Source organism: Peromyscus maniculatus, chromosome 1 (genome assembly GCF_049852395.1).
Source record: "Peromyscus maniculatus bairdii isolate BWxNUB_F1_BW_parent chromosome 1, HU_Pman_BW_mat_3.1, whole genome shotgun sequence".
In the NCBI taxonomy this organism is placed as follows: domain Eukaryota; kingdom Metazoa; phylum Chordata; class Mammalia; order Rodentia; family Cricetidae; genus Peromyscus; species Peromyscus maniculatus.
Window position 1 is genome coordinate 100245401 of NC_134852.1, and position 15252 is coordinate 100260652.

Here is a 15252-nt window from a genome sequence, read left to right on the forward strand (position 1 = left end):
TTAAATCACAGTGGACAAAAACTAGTTCATGATTCCTTTAAAGATGATAAAACTCAGACAATATCTGTTCCTAGATTCGCTGAATTCATCACTCGCTTAACTGTTTCCAAAAGAATTTAAAACTTCTTTCATTTCAGTAACAGACCCAGAAATCAGGCTTTAGGCACCATTTTGCAGTAAAAGTATTACAAGCATCCATATTAAAAGAGTATGGATAGGTCCTAATTAGGGTAAATTAGCACTTCAAACTTAATATGTACTCTGAATAAACTTGGGCACAGAATCAAATTATGGATGGTGAAAGCCTAAACCTGACTCATCTTACAGATGGGGTGTCAGGGTCCTCTCACAGAGAAGACTGACAGGGGAAGAGAAAGAGGAAAGAAGGTGCTGGAAGAGACATGCTGAACTTCAACATAAGGTTCAACAGACAGAGTCAGAGAGCAGAGTGAGATGGGGGAGTGAGAAACAGGATCAATCAAGGTCAGAGGTGCAAACTCCGAAGTGACTATCAGCAGTGACACAACCAAAGGACTTAGGCTTGAAGAAAGTTCTGTTACCTAAACCAGAGCTCTCTTTAGGTGGATGTGAACAGAATGGCAGCTACCTGATCCATGACTGAACAAGGAAAACGAAGGGAGGGCAAGCAGAGCGGAAGCAGAATCCCAGCAGAAAGCGGACTCATGGGAGGATGACGGCAGCTGATGTTTTAGAGACAGTTAAACTTCTAGCCCATCTCTTCCGAGACAACAGCTGTTAGAAAAATTCCAATTTCTTATGGGAAAGTTTCATATTTCAGCTACTATTTACTAGCACCGTGACCAATTTGATATGGGAAATAACAATGTAAAACTGCATTCTCTACAGTCACCATTCTTTTGAAAGTACTAGTCCACAGCTTTAAAAAACGATGTGCCATCACGTTTTATAAAGCTGTCTGAAGAGCTAGCCAATTACTTTTCAACAAAATGAACTTCCATGCCAAACAAACAAAAAGCAATATGCCTGCAAAGCTAATAAACAGAATACTTAACAAAAATTAACCTACCACAGAGCTGGAAGATTGAATGACAACTGACTATATTAGTGAGCTTAAAGCTAGATCCAAAATGTACAGATCAAGCAGCCAGAATTCTTAAATTCTTTTAAAAAGTTACTTTTTTTTTCTTTTTAACATTTCATTATTTTGTGTGTGTGCACTTGTGGAGGCCAGAGGACAACCTTTGGACATCGGTTCTCTCCTTTTCCCATGTAGGTTCCAGGAACTGAATTCAGGACATCAGACTCGGTGGCAAGTTCCTCTGCCTGCTGCTACCTCAGTGGACCCACAGTTACTACTGATAAATCCTCAGTGGAAACATGCATATATTTTATTAAACAATCATTTGTGATAAAAACTGGAAATATCACAAGTGTATGCCAATACGGTTTTTTTCTTTAAAAAAGCATACCATGAATAATAGATAAAGCAAGCGTAACATAAATTTAATTCAGTTCTCAAGTGCTCTCATGTCACATCTGTCACACTTAAAATGACATGGTGGATAATGTTATGTGTTCTGTGCATCACTGGCTATTTCCCTGTGATTAATAAACAAAGGCAGGTAGATATCTTATCTAAACACCTTGCCAAGAAGTTAACCACAATAATCAATTGTGTAATTATGCAATTCAAGGGGCATTTTTAACACCTGGGGAACAAATAGAATTCAGGAAGGCACTGTGCTTCCAATATGAGAACTCAAGCTTCCGTGACTCATCACAGAAATCAAACATCAGTTCAATTTTTTTTTCTGTCACCTGAGTATTAACATAAGTCTTATTCTGGTGGGTGACTGAGTTCCAGATCATTGAGGATTGCATACATGCATGTCACAGCAGAAGAAGTACATGGGGCAGCTGGGACCCTGATCTCCTGAGTTTCCCCTAATGGGAAAATTCAAAGCTGTATTCTCCTTTAATTCTGCATTTTCAGAAGACATAAATATGATAACATCTACCACTTTGTCCTCAAGGTGTGATCAGTACCAAGAGGTTCTAGGATGGACAAACGTAAACTGGGAGGAACTCACTTCTGGGGAGGCAGGGAAGCAGGCTGAAAGTTCAGAACTTAAAAAGCATCTTCCTAATTTTCTAAGAAAGCGCCATATTGATTTCCAAAGTAGCTGTACAAGCTTGCATTCCCACCAACAGTGGAGAAGAGTTCCCCTTGCTCCACATCCTCTCCAGCATAAGCTGTCTTAAGTGTTTTTGATCTTATCCACAAGACCCAGCTATACCACTCTTGGGCATATATCCAAGGAATGCTCAATCATACCACAAGGGCACATGTTCAGCCATGCTCAGAGCAGCATTGTTTGTAATAGCCAGAACCTGGATGCAACCTAGATGCCCTTCAACTAAAGAATGGATAAATAAAATGCCGTACATATACACAATGGAGTACTACTCAGCAGAGAAAAACAATGACATCATGAGGTTTGCAGGCAAATGGATGGATCTAGAAAAAATCATCCTGAGTGAGGTAACCAAGACTCAGAAGGACAAACATGGTATGTATTCACTCATAGGAGGATACTAGATGTGGAACAAAGGATGACTAGACTGCTACTCATTTCAGGGAGGCTACCTAGAAAACAGGACCCTAAGAAAGACACAGGGATCACCCAATGACAGAGAAATAGATGAGATCTACATGAGCAAACTGGACGTGGGGGGGGTGGGGGTCAGATAATGAAGGGCAAGCTTCGAGGGAAAGAGAGCTTAGGGGAGCGGGAGACCCCAGCTGGATCAAGAACAGAGAGGGAGAACAAGGAAAAAGAGACCATGATAAATGAAGACCCCCATGGGAATAGGAAGAAGTAAAGTGCTAGAGAGGTCCCCAGAAATCCATAAAGATACCCCCACAACAGACTGCTGGCAATGGTTGAGAGAAAGCCTGAAGTGACCTACTCTGGTGATTGGATGGCCAAACACCCTAACTGTTGTGCTAGAAAGCTCAACCAATGACTGATGGAAGCAGATGCAGAGATCTGCAGCCAGGCCCCAGGTGGAATTCCAGGAGTCCAATCGGTGAGAAAAAGGAGGGTTTGTATGAGTGAGAATTGTTGAGACCAAGATTGGAAAAAGCACAGAGACAAATAGCCAAACTAGTGGAAACACATGAACTATGAACCAATAGCTGAGGAGCCCCCAATTGGATCAGGCCCTCTGGATAAGTGAGACAGTTGATCAGCTTGAACTGTTTGAAAGGCATCCAGGCAGTGGGACTGGGACCTGTCCTTAGTGCATGAGCTGGCTATTTGGAACCTGGGGCCTATGCAGGGACACTTTGCTCAGCCTGGGAGGCGGGGACTGGACCTGCCTAGACTGAATCTACCAGGTAGAGCTGAATCCCCAGGGGAGTCCTTGCCCTGGAGGAGATGGGAATGGGGGATGGGCTGGGGAAGAGGGGGGCAGGAGGAGGGAGGACAGGGGAATCCGTAGCTGATATGTAATATATTAAATCTAAACAAACAAACAAAAAAAAAAAAGCATCTTCCACGTTTCCTAGCTCATCTCATAAGAAAACACCTCCCTGTTTCAGTGATCCAGCCACACTCTAGAACAAAGTCTATGTTTGAAACTGATCACGGTGGTGGACTGGAGAGATGGCTTGGTGAGTAAGGATGCCTGTGTCTAAACTTTACAATCAGAATTGGATACCAGAACCCACATGGTGAGGAGAGAACCAACCGCTACAAGTTGTCTGGACCTGTTTTCTTTTTTTTTTTTTTTTTTTTTGGTTTTTTCGAGACAGGGTTTCTCTGTGTAGCTTTGCGCCTTTCCTGGAGCTCACTTGGTAGCCCAGGCTGGCCTCGAACTCACAGAGATCCGCCTGCCTCTGCCTCCCGAGTGCTGGGATTAAAGGCGTGCGCCACCAACGCCCGGCTGGACCTGTTTTCTTTATGTGGGCCAGGGGCATGCGCAAATACGGTCTCTGTCTCTCTGTCCGTGGGCCTGGGGCATGGGCAAACACTGTCTCTGTCTCTCTGTCTTACTTGCTCTCCTTCCTTCCCTCCCTCCCCCCTCTCTCTCAATAAATAAATAAAATATGATTATAGTGAAAATATTCATATTGCTGTGATTTTCAGCCGAATTTGGTTACAGATGGTACAAGCCCAGTCACTGAACCTATAGAGAATTAAATTTTATCTCCAAACATATATATTTTTTGTTTTACAGGCATATAAGCATTTGTATTTTGTTGTGCAGTTTCTATAAAGTGTGGGACATGATGATAGTATAATTTGTTTCTATGCTTTTCCATTCATTTCAAATTTCATGAATGGCAAGTGGTTTAACTGCCCTTTAGTGAAACCTTCCCCAGATAAAGACAAGACAGTGGACACACTGCTCTTCAAAACAGCATCAATATCAGCACAGACTGAAGCTAACTGATGAAGCAATGCAAGCTCCCTGTAAAGTCAAGTTACCAAATGACAGCTTACACTTCCCAGGACTCAGTGGTATAGGGAGAGTTTGGTGGGAGGGCAGGGAAAGGGGAAACTGTGTACTTATATTATAATCTCAAGAAATAAGAAAATTACTTTAAAATTAACAAAATACATAGATCCTCACCATTTTTTCCCCTGGAGAACCACCACACAACCTCTCCCATTACATGATCGCCTTTTCAAATCACTTTCTGTTTTGCTGTAAAGAAGCTCTCTAAAATAACATTAACATCTTAAAGAAGACTCTAGCCTAAAGGAAGAACTTTTAAGCTCTAAAGGCGCATATATATACCAAATTTTAGGTGAGTTTTGTATATTTTAAGTGATGCTTTAAAAAACAGAACCTGATATTTAAACGACCTTCTGACGGACAGATAGATAGATAGAAGATAGATAGATAGATAGATAGATAGATAGATAGATAGATAGATAGATAGATAGATAGACAGATAACATACATACACAGTGTGTTCTTATATGGACATAAGATTATTTATAACTTGTGTATTGTAGCACAATCCTAAACAATCTACGGATTAAGAGCTATGACACGTCCAAGCTTTGCAAGCTGCATGCCTAAGAAAACTGCTGAACTCACTGGCCCCACAGAGGCATGTAGGGAGAATTTCCAGCTAGTATTCATCAACTTGTGACCAAGTTATGTTACTCTGTGACATTATGTTTAATTAAAGAAATGATGCCATTTACTTGCTTTTAAAGAATAGCAGCATTCTTTATATACAGATGCCTGAGGATGAAAATGAAGGCAAGAAATTCATGTTTGATTCATGTTCTTAATTTTATTTCTGTAAACAGGACCAAGTGATAGATGTTTCACTTTGTGCTTTTTGTTGATCCTTTCCTACATGTTTCAGCTAAAAGAAAAAGTTTCCCCACACGACTATAAAAACATCCTGATCCTAAATCTGGCATAGTGATTCATGCCTGTAACCCTCTCAATCAGGAGGCTGACGCAGGAGAGTGGCTGTAAGTTGGAGGCCTACGTAAGCCACTTCAAGCTATAGAGTGAGATACAGGCAAAACAAAGAGGTGTATACGTGGTGACTCCTTTGTTTTCAAGTATTTATGCTGCTTTACACATTAGTCCACATTGAACATAAAGAATGTGTGGAATACATGAGAAAACATTTTCTATCAATTCTTCCTCATCACTCCTGCTCAGCCAGCACTGACAGTAGAACACCATGCCCTCAGGCACAGCTATGACAAATGTACACACACTGATAAGGCAGTACATCTGAAGAGCATCCTTTCAAAGCATCTTCAAAATATGCTTCTACATCCTTTGTATTTGAAATTTCCCTGGAATCCATAGCAGACAGGATCAATAGCATCCAGTTGCCTACATAAGTCAGGCAGCTGGATTGAAAAAAAAAGAACAAAACTACAACCACCAATTATTACTTTTCCTCAACCCAGACATCTAAAGCACTCCAGGATTCCATTTTAATATGAGGCCATGGAAAATCACAACCGCCATATATAAGATAGTGTATGTGAAAAACCATTTAAAATCTACTAAGAGTCATGTGAAGGTAAAGTATTTCACTTGGCATTTAGGTAAGCATAGTTTTTAATACCAAAACCAGTATGCTGTTTTTTAAGTAAATTCACATATCAGAGATATGGACTCCATCAGAAAAAATAATTATGAAATTACTCCCTCAAGTTCTTTCTTTAAAAAAAATCACAGTGGTACATTTTATCTTTACTGAAATGGATCTCAGTTTCCCCTCTCCAATTTAGACAACAGGATAAAAACACAAGATGATTCACTGGCACATAAAAATGTTCCTTTATTCTCTTGCCAAAAGACATTAATGATTAAAAGGAGACCTGAGGACAATATCATTTTATATTTAATTATCCAATTTTATGCAATTAGTTTTAAAATACTAACAATAAATTGAGTAAATATGTCCACAAATACCTGTGTTTATATTAAAATGCCATTGGAGCTGCCAAATGCTGTGTAAAATGACTATTCATTCCAAACACAAGCCAGGGTACAGAAAGGCACAGACATTGTTTTGTTTGGTTGTAGGACTTTCTAAAGGGCTGTATTTTTACCATTCAAGCAATCCCCTTGCTGGGTTATCCAAACGAACTTCTGCCAAGAACACTACAAATTCAGGGACAGGACTTCTTTGCAGAGAAAAATAGCCCCTTTTCCCCCGAAAATTGAAAGTGTTTATCTTGGCACTTAAACCTTGTATTGAGCCTTCTGGAAAGTATTTTAAACTGCTGTTTTTAACTCAGACATTTGTAACTGAAGCAAGAACAGTTCTGTAGCGCTGCACCCAAACACATTATTTATAGGGTTGATTTTCCCTCTACACCAAAAACACTAGGCTAATGGTAGCAGTTTTCAAAACATAATTTCCTACAGCCATGCAACAAACTTGATATTTATCTATGTATACATTATGCAATTTGCTTTTAAACCTCAAAGACTTCTTATGGCTAAGAAATGCTAAACATTAAGCATACTTGCTATCCTGAACGGTCACTTTGGGAAGGACTGTTTCTTTTTATGACCTGTTAAGATTTTCACAAGAAGAAAACTGACTTCACACTGCACTTTACTACCATGCATGTCAACAAAGGCTGTTTTCCTAACATTGCATCATTTTGGAATTTATTTTCCTGCTAGGTATGTACATCACCAGACTAGTGAGGACACAGTTATAAAGACAGACTTTTAAGCCGGGCGGTGGTGGCGCACGCCTTTAATCCCAGCACTTGGGAGGCAGAGCCAGGCGGATCTCTGTGAGTTCGAGGCCAGCCTGGGCTACCAAGTTAGTCCCAGGAAAGGCGCAAAGCTACACAGAGAAACCCTGTCTCGAAAAACCAAAAAAAAAAAAAAAAAAAAAAAAAAAAGACAGACTTTTGATTTTTTTTTCTCACACTGGTATTCTAATAATATCTATGACACAAATATAGTCTGAAGAAACTGATGAAATGAAATGTTCATGATTTCTAATTCAGTCCATCAAATCAGTTATTAAAACACAAGAAACAGTTGTACAACAGCAGGCCAAATACAGTGTGAATCATAAATTTTAAAAATCAGGCTGGGTGTGTGAACCATCATTTAGTAGTGACCCAGAACTCACCGGGCTCTGGGTTCAATCAAAACTATTAAAATAACCAAAGCCAGAAAGGAAAGAAAAAAGGGAACGAGAGAGGAAACATTTCCCAAATGTCATCACAGAGCTCCAGTACTTTTCTACCACTGATATCTGATATAAAATCCTATGCAGCTCATTATCAGCTCTTGGAAGATGAAATGCTATCGTGCAGCTCCATTACTTTGTATCTATGTGATATCCTGGTAACAGCAACATCATCATTTTGTATTCTCTTAGAACATTTCTGAAAAAGTTTAAAAAAAAAATTCCACATTGTGCTTTATCAAATATTTACTAGGATGTTCTGGCAAGCCATCCCTACTTTAAATTACTGGTATGGTTTATTTGAAAATGATAAATATATGTACCAAATACATCTTAATAAAAGTCTGCTATTCTCCTAGTGAACTAGGTACAAATATTAAAGCCTAGACAGTCTCGCTATGACTGAACTCTGAAAAGTCAATAAAGAATTAACTAAAAAAGTGTCAAAAGTGGGCTACAAATAGTAACTAATTAGTAGGACTGAAAGTGGAGATTAGGAAAGAGTGGATTCTCCCTAGTCAAGAATCATTTTCTCCCCTTCTCTCCAAAGGTGGGGTCACTGGTTGCCCTGGAGCTCAATGTAGACCAGGCTGGCTTCCAACTCACAGAGATCCTCCTGCCTCTGTCTCCCGAGTGCTGGGATTAAGTGTGCACCACCAGCTGGCTTGAGTCATTTTCAGTGCTGCTCAGGTCATAGCAAGGCGGCAGATACCCATTGCCTTCATATTTGAGTCAAACTAACGTGCTCCTCCTGAAACCTTGCTTCTCTTCTTCCTATTTTCTTTACTAACAAAGAAGCAGGATTTACCTCTACACTCTTGGGATTGGGTGGCAGGATTTCATACCATTTACTGGAGATAATGACTGGGGGAGAGGGATACTTTAGATTCATAGTTGAAAGGAATTCGATACTATTTTGATATTGAAATAAATTGGTGAACAGAGCATACCTGAAAAAGAACATGTACATGGCCGCTGTGATGCAGAACAAAAGGACCTGCAACGAGGAGGAAACGGATTATTTGCAAAAGGTACTGACATCATCACCGCTGTGACTGACGAAAGCAAAACACCCCGTATTAAATCTCAGGCCTGGCTGCATGGAAACAGCACAGAAGCTACCATCACAATGTACACCAACGTACCACATTCTGTAGTACACTTCTCAAATACACTGCATTCGGGCGCAATGAACTCGTAAGTACATGTAATTATACTACATACATGGGGCATATACAGAATCATCACTCAGTATCTATAAAAGACTGGTTTCAAAAAAAAAGCCAGCCAACTAGCCGACAGATGCCCAAACCCATAAATGATGAAATCTCTCATATAAAATGGCATGGTATTTGCATATGAATTACATACACCCTCTCACATTTTATATCATGTCCAAATTAGAGTACACAGTTGCTAGACAGGGTTGTTAAGGAATTAATAAGAAAGAGATTACATATGTTCAAAAGAGTTTATCAAATTTTATGACTATTTCAACCAGCAATTGGTTGCATGGATATGGGACCCAGTGATACATAAGGCCACTGTATACACAAACTATTAGCAAACATATATACTCAGAGGACTCATATAGACTGGTTGGGTGGCAACAGGGTTCAACAAGGAATACCTTTACAGCTTGCCAGATTTTCAAACTGTAGGTCAGGACTATACATTATGTGAGGAAACTGACAAAATTTGACAACAGTAAAAGTTTTCTGAATGTGTAACCCACTAATATTTAATTCAAAATCAAACAAATTTTAAATTCAAGATGTTTCTGGTAGGACTTGGCAAAGTTAATAATGAAAAAAGTCTTCTAATATTTTCCTATATCAGAATATAAATATCAAATTAGTATATTTGTATTATATTGTGTTAAAGTGCTTAACTTTGAAAATTCCTGCTTGAGTTCCTAACTTGGATTTCCTAATACTCATTCAATGAATTTTGCCTTGGGAATAGAACAGAATTTCCAATAGTTTCTAAAACAGCCCCAAACACATTTTCTGCCATTTTATACTATGCATTTACACAAAACAAACCATTATAACTGATGGTTATAAAATCAAAATACTGACAAACTGTAAAAATTTTGATATGCTCTATGCCCTGAAATATCAAAAATTCAGCCAAAATTTAATTCTTTTTGTAAACATAAGCAAGTCCATCTATTAGTATGCCAACTTTCTTTTGTCTTTAGTAAAGATAAAGTTCTATGTATATGCAAGAACTGTTCTTAAATATATTTCTTTATGATTTATAATCAGTAAATGTTTGACTTATATACCTAGATTATGGGTTTCTGTAAATATTTCTCAGGAGTATGGTGATATTTTATTTGTGCTAAAATGTGGTAATATTTTATTTGTGTTTTAATAAATAAAGCTTGCCTGGAGATCAGAGAAAAAAGGCCAACTGGTATAAGTAAACAAAGAAGTCAGACAGTGGTAGCATATGCCCTTAATTCCTATCACTTAGCAGACAGGATCTCTGTGTGTTCAAGGCCACACTAGGGAACAGAGCCAAGCGTGGTGACACATGCCTTTAATCCCAGTATCAACCAGAGTTCTGGAGGCCTGTACAGACAGGAAGTAACAGAGTTGGCCAGGAAGAGGAAGTGATGTAGCTAGACAGAGAGCAAATCAGATGGCAGAACAGCAAGGCATATAAGCCTGGTTGACAGGAAGTCACTCTCTTTGGAAGCTTCGGAGTTGGTGAGGTGAGGTTAGCTCATTGTTTGTCCTATTCCTCTGATCTTTTTCTTGGGCTTTAAGCCAAATTTCTGGCTCCATGTTTTTGTGTTTTTTTAATTTAATTTAATTTTTTAAATACAAAAATCCAAATTTTTTTTTCTTTTTTTACATATCAACCATAGATTCCCCTGTTCTCCCTCCTCCCACCACCCCTATTCCCATCTCCTCCAGGGCAAGGACTCCCCTGAGGATTCAGCTCAGCCTGGTAGATTCAGTTGAGGCAGGTCCAGTCCCCTCCTCCCTTCACCCAGGCTGAGCAAAGTGTCCCTGCATAGGCCCTAGGATTTATTAAGAGACCATTTAGAAATTCGTCTACACAGGAGAAAGGTACGCATAAGCAGAAAAAGTCTGAGAAGCTCTGAAGAATTAACCGGAATGAGGACAGGAGCTTACACAAACAGACAGACAGACAGATACACACACACACACACACACACACACACACACACACACACATACATACACACAAATAAAAACATGCATACACCACACACATGTGTGCACTAAGTCAACATATGTCTATTAACTATATATTAAGGCAACCTGATTTATTTAAATATAATGAAAGGTTCAACTAGCAGGCAATATTAATCAATAAAAAAGCTTATAAAATATAATCAACTTTTGTGACATACAGAATAATTAGCAAAAAACCAACTTCTCCTAATAGCAAGCATAAGAGACAATAAACCTAGACTGAAGAATTCTCCCTCACTAGCAATCATACTAAAACATGAGATAGTATATGTACATAATCAGAAGCCCAGTCATGGTCATGGTAACAGAAAGAATCTCTCTAACATTACTATGAAATCACAGGGAAATGGTAAAATGCACTCTTATGTTTGACGACTACAATGTTGCAAATTAAGTGCAAGAACTGTCAATGGCTTCATTCTCAGGCAAATAAGAAGTGAATGATTTTCCAATTATAAAAAGGTGACTAAGAAAAAAACAAAAACAAATATGGTATAAAATGGTGTTTTGCTATTTCCAACAGAAACAATCTCGAGTTAACTTGAGGAAAATGTAAAAGCTTAGCTATTACACAGCAAACCAGTCACATTTGCTATACTAGTTTCAGATAAATAAGGATCATAAATACAGCCTGGGGGACTTAGAAATATATAAACACATCATTCCGAGGAAGACAGGTATCAAATGAAACTAAGTGAACACAAGCATCTATATCTTCATAACAGTTCAAATGCAGACATAAAATGTGTTTCTCTTGTAAACACACACCTCTCCCTCTCCTATCCTCCCAAATCCCTCTTTCTTCTACAGGTCTTTCCATCGGCCTGGCATTTATCCTGTCTAAAATACTTAAGGTTTATTACACACAGACTTTAGAAACATGGAGCATATGGAATAACTTTAGCCATTGATTATGCAATTATAAACCAAATTCCAGGGGCTGGAGAGATGGCTCAGCAGTTAAGAGCATTCCCAGCTCTTGCAGAGGACCAGGGTTCTGTTCCCAGCACATGGTAGGTCACAAGCCTCTGTAGCTCCAGTTCTTGAAGATCTATCTTCAAGAGCTTCATGAGCATCAGGCATGCATGTAGTGCAGCACATACATATGCTGGCTAACATACACATAAAATAAAAATGAGGAAATCTTTTAAAAATAATAAATCGAAGTCCAAGTAAGTTTTTTATTGGCTATTATTTGCTAGTCAATACCCAGATCAAGAAACTCAAATTTTACTCTATCATTCTATCCCCTTTGTACAATGGTAGCTTTCCTAGATATTCAATATTTGCTCCATTCCCTGCATCAGTCAATGTTCTCCTGGTAGATTTCATTCCAGCAGAATGGCCCCATAAAGTGTCCCTACCTTCACAAAAGAAATAATTATCTTTCTTCTCTCTCTCTTCTCTCTCTCTCTCTCTCTCTCTCTCTCTCTCTCTCTCTCTCTCTCTCTCTCTCTCTCTCTCCTCCCTCTCTTCCTCTCTCTCCTCTCTCTCACCCCCTCTGATAACTAGGTTTTATCCTAATATATTAAAACTACTCATGATAACTGTCTGAAAAAAATCTTTACAAATAATATAGATGAAACGCTGGAACTCAAGCTTTGAAGTTAGGCAGACCTAGGCTTGAATGTGTTTTGTGGAACTTCAGATACTGCCCAGGATTTTCTGAAGCTGATCTATAATTAAGAATAGTATCTCACTCAGGTTAACAGAGCTAACCAACAAGAAGATGCTTGCAAAAGGGTCAGGCATTCAGCACACTGTTTAATATTGGTTCTCACAAAAGTGATCTCTGTATAAAATCCAAGACCAGAAACATAAGTGTATTTAAAAAAAAAAAAAAAACCACAACTATTTTTAAACAGTTGGAAACATTCAAATCTCCAACAACTGAAGGTTACTTTTTTTTTAATATGGTGAAGAATCTAGACACAAAAATAAATCTAAAGGATTTTTAAATACAGATGATTGATTCTATAAATATTTATTGAATACCTACTATGTTACAGACAGTTACTTAGAATGTGCAATGCCAAGCATACCAAGAAAGTCTCTACTCTCATGAAACATACCTTAAGTCATCTGAGCAAGGGTACTGGGGAAATGTCAAATTGTTTGTACAAAGTGGTCAGGGGAGCAGAGTATTGTCAGCAGAGGCAATGAAGAGGAGACAGGGACAAGCTGCAGGGATAAACAGAGCCCTGGAAAGACCCTGAACGTTATCATATAAAATTTGAGCCTAACATAAATATGCCTAACTTCCTGTTAATCAAACATGTTAAAGAAAGGATTTTATTTTTAGTTGGTGTGTTAGTCAGCTTCCCATCACCTTGATATACCTGAAACAATCAACCCCAAAAGTTAAAAAAGACAATGTTTACTGTGGCCTTTATTTTTAAAGATCTTAGTCCATGGTCATTTGTCGCTGGTCCTTACTTCAGGTCTTGATGCTATGAGAACACTTGGTAAAGACAGCTGCTTACCTCTTGGGAGCCCAGGAGGAGTAAGGGAGAGGTGAAAGAAGGGGGGGGGGGCGTGGAGAGAGGAAAGAAGGGAAAGTGGGAGGAGGAAGAGAGGCACATACTGGGGTCCCAGCGGTCCCTTCAAGGCACACCTGTAACTTTACTTCCTCTCAAGTGGTCCTGCTTCCTATAGGTTCTACCACCTCTGAGAAGTACAAGAAGCTAGGGACCATGCCTCAGTTCATGGATCTTTGAGAAACATTTATGCTCAAACAGTAATATTAGATATTTTTTAAAGTGTTTTCAAGCCATTGTGGTCAATTTTAAATTATAGTAAGTTCAACAAAGTACTTTTTCAAATAAATATATACTTTTGTGTGGATGATGAAAAATATTTTGTTTTACAAATTATAGAATTTTAAAGTAAAAAAGAACTTCAAAGTACACACACACACACACAGAGACAGAGAGAGAGACAGAGAGAGAGAGAGAGAGAGAGAGAGAGAGAGAGAGAGAGAGTTTTTAATACAAGTAATCGTAGATACTTTTTGCATTAAATAAATATTAGAAAAGCTGTTACCCTGTATCTGCTAGGTACAGAGTGTATTTAAATAAAATGCTCATTCTCAGAGAATCTATAGGGTACTAGTCCATGGCAGGGTAACAAAGGCAAGGAACATAGCCATCCCACCCAGTAAGATGTTTATGGACCAAGAATTACCCCAGGTACATGAACTGGCTTTTTGGAACCCATTCCCTATGGTGGGATGCCTTGCTCAGCCCTGAAGCAGAGGGGAGGGGCTAGGCCCAGCCTCAGTATGGTATGCCAGACTTTGTTGACTCCCCAAGGGAGACCTTAACCCCTCTGAGGAGTGGACAGAGGATGGAATGTGGGGGAAGTGGGGGGGGAGGATTTGGGGTTGGTATGTAAAATGAAAAAAAAAAATTAAATAAAAAAAAAGAAACCCTGACAGGAAAACAAACAAACATGTTTGTAGCATTCTCTCATTACTTGTTGATGGAAGGTCTCCCTTTTATTTTATTTAGTGTTTCATTTTTCACACATTGTGGTCACTACACCTGAAGTTTATTGCTTATAGGTGACATGTGACTGTTTCTTGTCTTTTTATTTCTTAGATCACATGGGATCTTATGTGCACTATAGACACCTGGCTAGCTTGGAACTCACTGTACTCCAGGGCAGTTTTTACCTGAGAGATCTGCTTGCCTTTGAATCCAAAGTGCAAAGTGGTAGAATTAAAGGTATAAAACATCATATACATCACTTTAGAAAAAAAATTTGTCTCTTAATTGGAATATCTGGATAGTTTATATATTTAATGTGCCTACTGGTATACTTAGATTAAAAAATCTGTGGTTTCAATGTTATTTTGCTGTGTCTCTTCTATTATCTTGTTCACGTTTTTCCCGTTTTTCCAGTTAACTGAATTTATGGCATGACTTTCTTTGGTTGCCTATTTTGCCATTTTTCTTACAGTACAGAGCACTTCTCTTTGAATTTCTAGTCTACATTTCATTGGTGCTGTACCATGTAATCTACAGGAACTTCACAGGAATACATTCCCATTTCTCTTTCCCTGTCTTCATGCTATTGCTGTCATCCACCCTCGTAAGCACATCTAAGCCGTCATCCACCTCATGTGCACATCTGTGCTGTCATCTACCTCATGTGCACATCTGGGCTGTCATCCACCCTCATGTGCATCTCTAATTCAACAGTGCATTTTAATCACTTTTCCTGAAAATCATATCTGAAATTTTCCACTATTTTGAAAGATATCCTTGCTAGGTATAGAAATCTAGCTTGGTGGATCATGTTCTTTCCCTAATCTGTCCACTGTCG

General features: G+C 38.8%; 1 protein-coding gene across 6 annotated transcripts in view; it reads right to left on the reverse strand.

Annotated features, from left to right (window-relative positions):
• Tmem135 (transmembrane protein 135) overlaps nucleotides 1-15252 on the reverse strand; it is a 202108-nt gene that overhangs the window by 46360 nt on the left and 140496 nt on the right. For all 6 annotated transcript variants that reach the window (XM_006988755.4, XM_016007198.3, XM_042279073.2 and 3 more), the window contains one exon: nucleotides 8644-8690. In XM_006988755.4, coding sequence (XP_006988817.1) covers nucleotides 8644-8690 — 47 coding nt within the window. The remainder of the gene's footprint in view (nucleotides 1-8643; nucleotides 8691-15252) is intronic.